Source organism: Olea europaea, chromosome 10, assembly GCF_002742605.1.
Source record: "Olea europaea var. sylvestris chromosome 10, O_europaea_v1, whole genome shotgun sequence".
In the NCBI taxonomy this organism is placed as follows: Eukaryota; Viridiplantae; Streptophyta; class Magnoliopsida; order Lamiales; family Oleaceae; genus Olea; species Olea europaea.
In genome coordinates, this window is record NC_036246.1 from 14834776 (window position 1) to 14849378 (window position 14603).

General features: G+C 32.7%; 1 protein-coding gene across 2 annotated transcripts; it reads left to right on the forward strand.

The window, feature by feature from the left end:
• Positions 1 to 5246: 5246 nt before the first annotated feature.
• On the forward strand, positions 5247 to 13401 carry LOC111401348. Of its 2 annotated transcripts, XM_023029046.1 has the most exons (10): positions 5247 to 5513; positions 5602 to 5653; positions 5724 to 5775; positions 5932 to 6017; positions 7916 to 8933; positions 9877 to 10102; positions 11519 to 11654; positions 11973 to 12067; positions 12155 to 12278; positions 12720 to 13401. In XM_023029046.1, exons 1-10 carry the CDS (start codon positions 5437 to 5439, stop codon positions 12807 to 12809), a joined length of 1956 nt encoding a protein of 651 aa, XP_022884814.1. In that variant the 5' UTR covers positions 5247 to 5436; the 3' UTR covers positions 12810 to 13401. The 2 variants fall into 2 exon arrangements, with proteins under 2 accessions (XP_022884814.1, XP_022884815.1); XM_023029047.1 differs by lacking the exons at positions 5247 to 5513; positions 5602 to 5653; positions 5724 to 5775; positions 5932 to 6017 and adding an exon at positions 7664 to 7764.
• Positions 13402 to 14603: the final 1202 nt, after the last annotated feature.

Below are 14603 nucleotides of genomic sequence, written 5' to 3' on the forward strand. Positions count from 1 at the left end.
CACTAGCATTAAAAAAATAATAATAATTTTAGTAAATATAAATTGACATGAGCAAAAAAAAAAAAAAAAAACTCTTCGCACAGTGCGAAAAGATGGCAAACCACGTGCAGAGTAAAAAAGAAAGAAAAAACTCTCCGCATAGTGCGGAGAGATGACAAACCATTTGCGGAGAGTTGGCAAACTCTCCGTACAGTGCGAAGTAAAAAAAAAAATCTCTCCGCACAGTACGAAGATATTGCAAACACCATGGCAAAACTCTCCGCACAATGCGGAGATATGACATTTTATGCGGACTCTTCTTACAGTACGGAGTAAAAAAAAAAAAGTTTCGCACAGTGCGAAGAGTTGACAAACTCTCCGTACAGGGCGAAGTTTAAAAAATAAAAAAGGGGAAGAATAGTCTACTATTTATGCAATAATAAATGAATCTAATTTTATTATGCATGATGTCATTTTTTATTTTCCATTTTGTTTATGTCAAACAAATGTTCTTCCACACATCATGCCACTAGCATTAAAAAAATAATAATAATTTAAGTAAATATAAACTGCCATGAGCAAAAAAAAAACTCTTCGTACATGAGCTTTAAAAAATAAATAAATAAACTCTTCGCACAGTGCGAAGAGATGGCAAACCATGTGCGGAGTGAAAAAGGAAAAAAAAAACTCTCCACATAGTACTCTCCGTACAGTGCGAAGTAAAAAAAAAATCTCTCCGCATAATGCGAAGAGATGACATTCTATGCGGACACTTTCCTCGCAAAGTGCGAACTATCCGTACAGTGCGGAGTAAAAAAAGCAAAAAAAAAATTTCGCACACTGCGGAGAGTTGACAAACTCTCTGTACAGTGCGAAGTTTAAAAAAAAACTCTTCGCACAGTGACTGTCACGTGTGTTGTACGAATTTTGCATTTATCGAATTTTTATTAGTGTATGAATTTTAATTTTTTGGAATATTTTTTAAACAATATCTAAAAATATTTTCATGATACAAGAAAAGAATTGTAAATTATTTTTACAATTGCATAACAATATTGTGTCATCGAGAAAAAATATACTTGTATATTTCATACTGGAATAAGAAATATACGAGATTATACAAATTATTTTGCTTGTATTCTTTGATAATGTTGATATGATTGAGTTGAATGTGTAGATTATATTTCTAAATTTTGTGTAATTCAATATTGGAAAATTGAAAATTGAGTATCATATTCATATGCATTTATATTTTGTGCTTCATATATATTTAATATTTATTTTATGCTTATGTTGAAAAAAATAAAAATCTAAATTTTTTTTTTGAAATTTGGTTTGGTAAGTGATTGTACGGTATTCTGTATTCTCGATATTTGTAAATGCAAAAATCGGTATATAAAAATACAGTAAGCTGCAAATACAGTAGGCAGCATATACAGAAAGTTGCAAATACAGTAGGCAGCATATACGGTAAGGTGAAAATACGGTAAGTTGTTTACAAATACGGTGGGCTGCAAATACGATAGACAGCATATACGGTAAGTTGCCTCCAAATACGATAAGCTGTATATATGGATTTATAATTTGTTATAAATGTATAAAATTTATTTAATATTGAATTTCTTAAGTATTAAATGTTGTAATTCAATATTATTTCTTTTTTTATAATTGTATTTCCTAGAATTAAAAAAAAAAAGTGGTTATGAAATTGCTAATTTTTAAATATTTTTTTTTTGTTGAAGAGAAAAATGATTTTTTTATGTTATTTGTAAAAAAAAATTATTGTAATTTTATTAGCGTAATAAGAAGATTTTTTATACATTTTTATTTTTTTGCATTTTGTGAAGAATTTTGTTTATGGTGATTGACAAATATTCTTCCACACACACATTATGTTAACAACATAAAATAAAAAATAATTTTAGTATATATAAATTCCATGAGACACAAAAAAAAATCTCCGCACATGAGAAAAAAAGATTCCGCAAAGTGCTGAGAGATGACAAACTATCTCTCCGCACAGTGTAAAAAAAACAAAAACTCGAAACTTTATCTGAAAGTTCCAAGAGGCCTTTTCTCAAACAACTTTTGAGCAATGCATTTAGCACCCCAAAAGTATAATTTCTTTGAAAATTGTATTCGCTTCTAATGTTCAAAAGCTGTTATCAAGGAAGTGTAAAATATTGAATTTGGGTGGTACCCTAGAACCTCCATTTGTGAAAGCAATGCCATGGCATTATCAATATCCACTTCTTTGCATAACTCATATATTGTTTCATTGTATGAATTACGAGAAAACTCATTTCCAATACCGTAAATATGATATGCATGCTTAGAAATTGAACTGTAACTGGAATTTAAAAAAAGACATAATTGATTTTAAACTATGTTTTTCGACTTTGTTTCGTTGTATAAACGAAAAATTTACAATCTTGAAATTTGACTTGTAATTAAGAAATTTGAAAACAACTCTCCGCACTGTGCGGAGAGTTTTTTTCTCTCTGTACTGTGTGGAGAGTTGGTTTGTTATCTCTCCGCATTGTGTGGAGAGTTTTTTTACTCCGCACTGTGCGGAGAGGTTTTTTTCTATTCGCACTTTTTTTTACGCCGCACATGCAACTCTCTACACACTGTGCAAAGAGTTTTTTTCTCTCCGCACTGTGCGAAGAGTTTTGTCATGGTGCGGAGTCACTCTCTGCACTGTGCGAAGAGATTAACTCTCTCCACACTGTGCAAAGAGTTTTTTTTTTTGCTCTCTGTATTGTACGGAGAATTAGTTTGTCATCTTTTTGTGCTGTGTGGAGAGTTTTTTTTTTACTCCGTACTGTGCGAAGAGTTTGACAACTCTCCGCACATGGTTCAACTCTCTCCGCACTGTACGAAGAGATTTTTTTCTCTCCGCACATTTTTTTATTTTTACTCCGCACTCTGCATAAAGTTTTTTTTTTAATTTTAAAATATTGAATTACACAAAATTTAGAAATATAATATTTACATTCAATTCAATCATATCAATACTATGAAAGAATACAAGCAAAATAGTTTGTATATTTCTTATTCGAGTATGAAATATACAAACATATTTTTTCTAGATAACATATTGCTATACAATTGTAAAAAAAATTTACAATTATTTTTTTATATTATTGAAATATTTTTAGATATTGCTTCAAAAACATTCCAAAAAAACTAAAATTCATACATTAATAAAAATACGATAAATAGAAAATTCGTGCAACGTACGTGATAACGACTAGTTTATTTTGAAATGCAAAAATAGCTTTGATACCTCTAAGAACATACAAAAGAGTAATGCTATTTATGGTCTTTTACTGTGGTAATCATTCTACGTAACATCCTATATGACAGCTTGTGATTTGATGTATTAGTTTAGTAATTTTTTTTTACTACATATATCAAATCACTAACATTCACATGCATGCCACGTAGGACGACTGTGGTAATAAGTGATTGTAAATAGCATTATTCCATATAAAAATGTGCTAGCAATGGCGGAGCAAGCACTAGAATTTAGCGAAAGCCTAATTTATTTATGATTTCTTTTTTTTTTCAAACATAAAATAATAATATTAAATATAAAAACTACATAATTAAAAAGTCACATAAAAAGAATTATTCTCAAATTTTAGTACCCCCAACTTAGCTCCGCTACGACAAGAAGGTCGACAATTTCATTTGCAAATAATTAAGCTGAGTTCAAATATTGGTGAAAGAAATTGTTAAACAAGTTTTGACAATTTACTTTTTGCTTATTTTAATTCAAATAAAAAATTATTCATTTTTAAAAGGAAGATTTTATTTTCATGCTTTGAAATGAGGGAAAAATATATTTTCGTACTCTTAATTTATTTATTTTTTGAAAATATGATGAGAAAATAAGTTGTTTTACACAATTTCAATGAATTTTTGAACAAAAAACTGTTATCGAATACAAAATGTGTTAACTAATGAAAATTTTGAGATAAAAATGACATAAAAAATCCTTGAGGATATAGTGCTAAAAATGAGTAAAAATTAAGAATCTTAAATGCAATTAAAATGTTGTGCAAAAAATAACAATTATAGCGTAAATATAATTGCCAATTTCAAAAAATCCTTCTAAATTCAGGTGTTCCCAATTAAAAGTTAGGTGTCCCCAACTAAAATTCTAACGAAATCCTTAAAAATTTTGGTATCTCAACAACAAATGAATTTATAATGATTTCATTAATAGAGTTACTTTAAAAGATTTGAACAAATTTCAAGCTTAAATTACAAATAATTGTAACAAACTATTTTGAAATTTCATTATTTTAATGACATTTAAAATGATTTTAAAAGATTATAAATTTTAATAAATTTCATGGATTTGAATAAATTTTCACTAAATCCACAAGAATCTTATTAAAAATAGTGAAATTTGAAAATAATTTATTATACATAATTATAAGTTTGAAAATAATTCAAATCTTTTAATTCTTCTATTAGGATGCGTTTGATTGCAAGCATGAAATTTGTATGGAAAGAAAATAAATTATAACTAATTTAATTGCCTAGAATTTATTTGTATGGAAATTGTCAATTAAATATGTTTGATTGATTTAATTTATAACTTAGAAAATATTATACTTATCAATTTTTTATTGGTGGGTTAATAAGAGAGAGTGAATAAATAAGAGAGAGAAAAAGAGAGTGGATTCCGTGAAAAATAAAATCATACTCTTCTTAAAAAAATATTTTCTTTGATTTTGAAGAAAATATGATCACGTGATCAAAAGTGGAAAAATATTTTTCATTGAAAAAAATGGAAATCAAATAGCAGAAAAGTAAAAATTTGAGTGAAAAATACATTTTTCATAGAAAATATAGACAATCAAACGCACTCTTAATGAAATTTATATAAATCTATTGGTGTTTTAGGACACTTAAATTTTAATGAATAAAATTAATTAAATTTTCTGTTGGAATACCTAGATTTTAATGAAAAATCTCAATTAGGGGCACTTGAATTTAGAGTTTTTTTAAAAATCCATCAAAATATAAGCTCAAGACACCTCTATTAATGAATTTCATGAATTTGAATATATTTTCACAAAATTCATAAAATTCCGTCAAAAATGGTAAAATTTAAAAAGAAATTGTTATATATATTTTTAAGTTTGAAATCCTTCCGGTACGCCTAGATTTTATTTGAATTGGCTGAATTTAGAATTTTTTTTTTAAAATTCATTAAAATATCAGGGACGTGACGTCCCAACTTATTTTTGTAATCAGCCATCTAACTTGGGTTAATTCCCAAGCTTTGGCCTATGTCGTTGAATTAAAGTTGATTGCCGGCGGCGTCATAATAATATTTTGCGGATTTCTTCGGCAAACCCGGAAGGGTTTTTGTTAAACTCTACATACATACTTGCACCTTAGATTCTGAAGCAAAACCCTATTCAAGAATTCAAGCATATGGAATTCTCATTGGACGGAGCAGAAACCATCAAAGCTCTTGGCTCTCTCTTTAAATTCACTGAAGTTTACTTGCGGTAAAGGCTCAAATTTTCTCTTTCCTATCATAATTAATTTGAATATTCAGGACCTTGCGAATATCAACTCGAATTGCTTGCTTAACAGGGACAATGGCTCAACAGAAGTACGAGAAGTTCCATATTTTCAAGAACCAACGGTAGGTTTTTCTGTAAACTTGTTTAATGCCATATATTTGATTTATTTATCCATGTGTTTATGAATTGCAGAAGCGAAATGATGATGATGATTTTGAAAAGAATGAGAACGATGCCTCCACAGGTAATGGCAAGTTTTGTTCATCTGTTGAACAGTCTCATTTACATCGGTTTATTGTAGTTATGGGTGTTTTAATTGGCATCTACAATGAAATTTTTACTTGCTGTCCTTTAATTTGTGTTAAAGAGTTCTCCTTTTGGACTTATTTTGCGTTCTCAGAGTTTCATTCATTGCCGGAAGATGTGGAACTAGCCAAGCAACTTAATGAATGGGGGCTTCCACTCTCTTTCCAGACTAACAAGGAGGTATTAAAAAATAATTTCACTCTTATGCACCTGTTCATTGATTTCTGCAGTCATATGCTTGGGCTAGCAACTTAATATAAAATGCTTGAGCTAACAACTTACAGATATTCAGTTTGAAACACATACCTCGTTTGATGACATCGGATTAGGGGTATTAAAATTAGTGAAAATTAATTTGAAATCCGTTCTGTGTTGCCAGCATCAGTTTGTCAATTCGGGCATCACTGATAAAACTCTACCCACTCATGTCTATTGCTTGCCCAAGGCCACTTATGGTCTCAAGCAGGGGCCTCAGGCTTGGTACCAAGTACTTCGTGGCTTCCTTCTCGAAATGGGGTTTGTCAATTCCCTCTCCGACACTTTCCCATTCATATTCATTCCCAATTCATATTCAATCACAACATAATTGTCATTGGCAATGATGGGCACTTTATCAGTGAGTTTATCTCTGGCCTTGGGTTTTGGTTCTAAAAGATCTCGGTTCACTCTCCTTTTTAGGTGTAGAAGTGATCCACTCCTCCATTGGTCTCTCTCTCTCAGGATCACTATGTTGAGAACCTGTTACATCATACCAAAATGCATGGTTCCCGCCCAGTTCAAACTCCAATTTCCCCATCCACCTTCCTGCGCATAATAAATGGCACTTCTCTCATTCATGCCATTGAATTTCGACTGGTTGTAGGTCGCCTCCAATACCTCCTACTCACTTGTGCTGACTTTGCCTTGGGGATAACATTTTATTTGAGTTCATGCACTGTCCAATCACTGGGCATGAGTCAAACACCTATTGAGATATCTTTCTAGCGCCCTGATCACGGCCTCTCCCTTCAATGGGGCTCCTCACTGACTCTGCCTTCACTGTGGCTCCTCACTGACTCTTCATACATTCTTTGACTCAGATTTAGCTGGAAATGCTGAGTACCTTACCTCCATGACTGCCCATGTTGCGTTTCTTGGTCATAATTCCATTACCTGGAACTCAGAAACAAAGCTCTATGACTTGTTCCTCTGTTGAGGCTGAGTTCGAGCTGTTGCTATCTGATTCAGAAGTCTTATATATAAAATCTCTTCTAGGGGGAACTTGGAATCTCTACCTGTGCTCCTCCAGTTATCAACTACGACAATGTGGGCACCACCTCTCTACTCGACTCTTGTGTTCCACTCCAGAATGAAACATATAGAAATTGGCTTTCACTTTGTTCATGACCGAGTACAAAATGCGAGTCTGCGTTTCCCATTTCTTCACCAAGAATCAGCTAGCTGATTTGCTGACCAAAACACTATCTAAAACTCACTTAAACTACTTGGTGTAGCTGATGACTTCACCATTTTGCGAGGCATGTCAGAGATAAACTATAACTCCTTTTGTATTTATAGTTACATTTTTTTTATTGTATAATGACATTCTCTTTATATTGTATTAATCTTCATATTGTATAGTGATAACTCTTATCTCCAATTGTTATAGTCTAGTTAAATTAGAGATGTTGTATTGTACTGAGTTAAGGTTTCTTACTCCTATATAAGGTTCAAGTCAATAGTAGAATAATTGAGCATGCTATTATTTCTTCAGATCTTTATTCTCTACAATCACAACATGTCTATCCACCTCCAGTCCATTGTAAAGTCTAGACTTGTAAACTGTTTGGTGAGGGGAATGTCCTAGTTGCATTAACAATGGAAAATTGGGAGAAGAAAAAAGGGTCTTGACAATGGCGATGCTTCATTGGTATTATTTATTGTTCAGGTAATATAGCTGCTGTGAAGTGGTCATTTTAAATGTATGAAAAATTGATATTGCTTTCTCTTAGTATTTCCATAAGAGTATACTTTTTTCTTTCTTTAATAGAGATACTAATTTTTGTCTTCTCTGACATTGCGATATTGTTTTGTTGAAGAGAAATGGAAAGGTCAGTCGGAGAAGGAAAGATTCAAGAAAGAAGGATCAATTTAGCATGAATGATGATGATGTCAATGTTCTGGATTCAATGAGAGTGAGTGAGGTGGGAAGGTCTCTTGATATTTTACATGATAATTCAATGCCTAACCAAAATGAAATATTGAAGTGTGAAGTTACGGCACATATTGAAGGATTTCATAACCTCTGCAGTGAAGAAAAGGATTTGGGTTGTTCAATTGCATGTTGTACTTGTGCTCTCCTCAATGAACATGATTGTAATGATGAAGTATCTGATCTTAAATTTGACCATGATTTGGATTGCAGCTCTGAATTTAGTAAAGTTTTATTGAATGAAGTCTCTGAGACTAACTCCAGTCCATTTACAAATGATATGATGGTAGTGGATACTGCTGTTTGTGGTGGAAAGGAATTAACAGAACCAGCATTGGAGTCTGTCCATCTGGAGTCTCCTTCAGCGGTGGAAAGAGAAACTGAAGGTGTAAAACACACGGATGACATTGGCAGTGACATGATACAGCACTGTGATTCTGCTGCATATTCACAGTTTTCTAAAGAAGTCAATTCTAACAAGACAGACAGCAGTTGCAAAGGTGATTCTGAAGAATGGATAACACGTTGGGATGATTTTTACGCGAGGAGCTACTTTTATAATGTGAAAACACAGGAGTCTACATGGAACCTGCCTTCAGGAATGGAAGACCCTGCATTTAGTCCCATTGCTAATGAGCTTATATTGACAGCAGCTGAGATAGCTGAATTGCATGATGACTTCCCAGATTCCACAGAATCTGATAATGTGCAAATTTCTTGTGGTTTTCAACCTTTTCCTATCTTTGCTGAAGAATACAAAGATGACAATGGCTTTGATCAACACTTTGGTCAGACTGTCAAGAGCTGTTTTTTTGCTGACAATTTCTCTAGTACCAACAGTACAAAAAAGAAAAAGAAAGCCCGAAGAACAAAATCTAATAGAAACTTGTCTGTTCCAAGTGAAGGTTTGCCCACCCTGCAGTTTAATTTCTTTTACTATATTATCATGTCCACAAGCCAAATGATTAATCATAATCAATTATGTTTTTATGGGGGCGAAATGAGGTCTGTCCTTTTCCCCTTCTTTTGAGCAGTATGCAGCTTAAGTTGACTAAGAATAAGTGAAATTGTGAATAATGACATTTTTTGTTCCAATAACAAAAGAAGTTTGCTCTCTTCAATTGATAAATCCCATAGTGCATCTTGACATCATTATCGGAGTTACTGATTTTTATTTTCAATTTTAAAGAAAGCATTAAGAAAGAACTTATTATCTCTGCCTAGCCGTTCATGTTTACTCAGGATTATTGTTCCAGATAACTTAGTTTATGCATGACAAAAATTGCATATTAATTCCTAATCTTATCATTAGCTTGATAGCGTATCTGAAGATGTCAGTCGCTTCTCTTGCTCTAGAAGGGACTAATAGAAAGCTTTAGTAGATAGTAGATACACAATGGAGTACTTTCTAACAATGACAGGAATGTTGCTTCCTAGTATAAATATTAATAGCCTTAATTAAAGTCCCAGAAATGCATTAGAATTAGAAGCAATTTCACTATTTCAGGTTAAACTATTCCTTGCCACTTTCACCACAATTAGACATAGTGCGACATAAAGCTTTCTATTGCTACCGATAGGGAAAAAAAAAAAAAAGCTTTCTATTGCAAGTAGAGCATATTGTCACATTTCCTTTATAAAGGGGCTCTCGTAGGTTTCTGTGATAAATTTATTGAAAGATGACAATTTTTCTAATATCAGCTTCCCTTCATACCAAAGACATCTGATTTCAGATGGAAATTACTGCTGGCGCTAGTGCCTTTATATATGGGTTGTGGTGGTGGTGTTATTAGTATTTTTGCTTTTCATTACTGTTTCTCCGTTGGTTAACTGTCTTGTTTTCCTCAGAGCTCGAAGGAATTTTGGAAGAATTTTCTCCCAGTATAGGTAAATATTGGAGTCAAAGGTACCTTCTGTTCTCGAGATACGATAATGGTATTAAAATGGATGAAGAAGGATGGTTTTCTGCAACTCCGGAGCTAATAGCCAAGCATCATGCATCCCGTTGTGGCAGCGGTTCCATAGTTGATTTTTTCACGGGAGTTGGTGGAAATGCAATCCAATTTGCGCAACGGTGAGACTGATTTTAGCTTCTGTTTTCCTCTTTTAGCTTCTGTTTTCCTCTTTATTTATATGAACAATTTAAGTTCCTAATTGTGCCAACCTTTGTGGATGTTTGCTTGTTCTGTCCTTTCTTTATCCTTTTGAGACTAGACGTTGGATATTATTCATATCATTTCCTCTAATGTAATCTCTGCCACTTTGAGGCTTCAACATTAGGAAGAGCAGCTGTGAGTAGACTATCTAGATATCTCCCTAATAATCATCTGTGGAAATGATAATTCTAGATGTTGTGTAATATGTCATATGATGACACACTTCCAACACTTATTGGTCGTTAGAAATATTTATTTCAAGATGATTAAATTATTTTCCCCAAGGGCATAGATTCTATTGCGGAGTAGGGACTGGTACGTGGATGTGGATTTCAAGATTTGATATATGATCATAGAAGTCCTATTAATGCTACAGGATTAAGATTATGCTGAGATATTTTACCCAAAAATCAAATACAAGAACAACGGCTTACTGGTAGAAGAGAATTACAAAAATTGGAGTGAACAATATAGTTTTGAATAATTACACGCTACATGTTACAAGAAAAATCTTTTGACCCAACAAAGATAGAAGGTCCGAAAATAAATAACCTACCTCAATCATCTAACCCAGCATCTTCTCCTTTCTGGAAAAACAAACAAACCTTTAAATCCTAACTACCAGTTATCTTGAATCTGATAAAACTTTTTCTTCTTATGATATTGGAATAGATTATGATTATTTATTCTGGACCATGGTTTTATAGCAAACAAATGAACGTGTGTGTGATTGCAAAACAAGATAAAATTACATAATTCACATTTAAAAACTCAATTTATATGAAATTAAAAGATATGATATCGAACAAGAATACCTTTAAAAGCTGATGAGATTCTTTCAACTGCACCTACATGTTTAAAAGTTGTAAGCAAGTTCCTCAAAGAAATGAAACATTAAATTTAGTTACTTTACAGAGTTTGCAAAATGAATTGAATGATTTAGAACACGAGTAAAACAAGTTAATACAGAAAATGAAAAGAGTAAACAAGATATTTTAATATTACAATTAACGGAACAATTTTCTAAATATCAAAAGAAATTTCTCAAGATGAAGAACTGACAAATAAATTTGAACTCAAATAATCAGTTAAATGATAATCAATTAAATGATTATTCATTTATTAATATTATTCCTAAGTAGTTTATAAACAATTTTGCACTAATGTAATCATTAATACTATAATTGAAGATTTTAAAATAGAAACAATTGCATTTCATGGACCCTAGTGTAGATATGAATTGCATTCAGAAATTTGGAATTTGCAAGTGACATGTCCCTTAAAAGTTTAAATTCGTTATGGTGACTAAGATTTTTTATGTTGTTTATTTTCAGGAGTAAACATGTGATTGCAATTGATATCGATCCAAATAGAATTGGCTATGCACAACATAATGCAGCTCTCTATGGAGTTGATGACCGTGTAGATTTCATAAGGGGTGACTCTTTTTGTTTGGCACCAAGGCTGAAGGTATGATTATTCTATGTTCTTAGTGTAATGACATATAACTGAGGAACAATTTTAATCTTCCCATTTCTATATGATCCATTTTGAGCAATGAAATTCACTTTGAGAAAGATATCCAGCTCCTATTCTCTTTTTGGTTTGAAATTGCCACTTAAATTTATGACGCTTAATAATTGAACTTCAGTTTTTGTGGTTGTACCTTCTAGTATATGAAACACTTCTCTGTGATTGCAAATTTTCTTCTTCTCTCCCTTCTTCAACATTTCATGTCCAAGATGTTCTCCTATTTTTAAGCATAATTATATATTTACTTGGCTGCAGGCAGACATTGTCTTTATGTCGCCACCTTGGGGTGGTCCTGATTATGCAAAAGTGAAGAAATTTGACATCAACACTATGCTTAAGCCACGTGATGGGTATGTCTCTGTTTCGCCAATGTGGCACATCTGCTTTTTACTTGTGATGCTAACATTATGTTTCATTTATATTATTATTATTATCAGACAATTTCTATTCAATGTGGGGAAGGAAATCGCTTCCAGAATCATCATGTTTCTCCCGCGGAATGTTGATATCAGCCAATTGGCAGAGTTGTCTTTATCTGCTTCCCCTCCATGGTCTTTAGAGGTACCCTTTTTAAACTTTTCCCCGCATTCAATGCTACGTTAATGCCTTTCCGACCCCGGCCCCCTTGTTTGGAAGAAGATTTCAGAGATAGAAGTATAACAAAAGAAAAAAATGAGAACGTAAAAGACAAACATGTGTAATTACAGAGGTTGGAGCCGCTTTATTCCCCCCCTTCCTGTACTCATTCTAGCAGAATAACTTTGTAGTAACAATACAGTAGAAGTAGTAATGATTTTCTAGTCTTTAGTATGGGAATCTACTATTTATTCTTGGAAAAAGGCTGCACATTTCCTATATGATTTGCTTACAACTCTTTTGAAAATGATAAATCTTATTGTTTCTCTAGCCTCAACTACGTTTTTCACTAATGACTTCTTCTAAATGTCTGGTCAATGACACTCCGCTCTTTGCATTTTGATTTTGACAATTTTTGGTAATCAGGTGGAGAAGAACTTCTTGAATGGCAGATTCAAAGCGATTACTGCATATTTTAGTGCACCAGACTTGTCTTGGCATCATTTTGCTGAATAGGAGCTTGGTCCATATTTTGTGGAAATAGAAAATTTGAGGGTCTTCTTCCGTGGCTTTTGTATTTCTCTGCCAATAGTGACATGCAACACACACCCAAATTAAAGAATATTGTACAGATAGAGGTTGTCACAAAGCAAGAACTTAAATAATTGGCACTGGAGTTGCCGCCAGTATCAAGTTGGACTGAAAAGACTCAAGGAAACTCACATTTATCACCCATTTATCTGAGCAGATCTCAGGAACGTGATCTAAGTTTCTTTTACTTCTACAGTTGGGATTGGTTGCACTGTAAATACTTTGCAGGATCCTCTCAGCGACATCTCTCAATCGGAAACCAAGTCCCAATGGTTCGACTAAGTGGCAGGCTCTCTCATTTGCTGTAGTATGCTTTTGGAAATAGATATAATGGATATATATTTATTTTTCCGCGTGTACTTCTGAAGGTATAGCTAAGCTTGAGGATTTTCCTCTTGTAATATACATAAATTGTTTTGAAGATTTCCATCTATCAAGTGAAGTAGCCATTGTGGAATACTTTTCATGCATGCAGTGTTGCCTTGTAATAGGGTGTACAATAATATAATTGGGAGTTCAGCAACTTAGAGGTATCTTTTAATATGTTTTTAGGTGTTTGGACAGGCAAAGATTCAATTTTCATCGAGCTTTGGTGATTAGATGTTAAAGAAGAGCGTAGGTACAATTCATGTTTGGTTTTGATTAAATAATATATTAAACTGTTCGATTTATTTATTTATTTTAAATTTCTTGATCCAAGTTTTTCATGAAATAAAAAAATAAAAATTGTCGATCACATTTTCATTCATCTTACTTGCACTTCCATGCATCAATTGCTAAGGGAGCACTATTTTTGCTCCTAAACATGCCGCGGAGGATACTTGAGATGCTATAATCGATCAAGTGATTTGTAGGGACGAGATGACATTGATTTGCCAAACACGTAGACGGTAATGACCTTTATGATGCAGTATGCGATGTTGAACGTTTTGGGTGGCCATGGCATCGAGGCTTACGACAGATGAGTGTACATTATTTGATGTTCGAGTTGGTCATTTAACTTTATTTTGTTTTCAAATTGGCCATTCAACTTAAGTTAATTTCATGTTGATAATTACATAAAGGAAAAAGCCACGAGCATAGGGAATTCTTGACAAAATTTATCTCTACGCTGACGTGGTTGCAGATGATTGGATTGTTTTCTTTATTCTTCTTCCATCTTCAATCATGCTACACATTCAAACTCAAATTCAAGTTCAAATCCAGATGGAATACGTGTCGATACATTATTGGATAGTTTGAAAAATTAAGACAAAAACATTCAATCATTTTCTAATACATAAGTTTGTTTCTTCACTCCACTATTTTTAAATCTGGACGAGTGGCTTTATTCTTCCATCTTTTAATCAATTCTTGCCATGTTTTGTCTGTCAAAGTTTCCGTACTTTTAGCATGATTGTTACATAAATTTGTTCCAAATCAATCACTGAACTTTTCATATTTTGCTGTGTAAAGACATGGATGATAGAGTTATTACAGAAGGACAGATGCAAACATTAATTAGACCTTGAAAAAATCAGTTTTTTGGTAGTCAATTATTTCAATTCTTCCATCTTTTAATCAATTCTTGCCATGTTTTGTCTGTCAAAGTTTCCGTACTTTTAGCATGATTGTTACATAAATTTGTTCCAAATCAATCACTGAACTTTTCATATTTTGCTGTGTAAAGACATGGATGATAGAGTTATTACAGAAGGACAGATGCAAACATTAATTAGA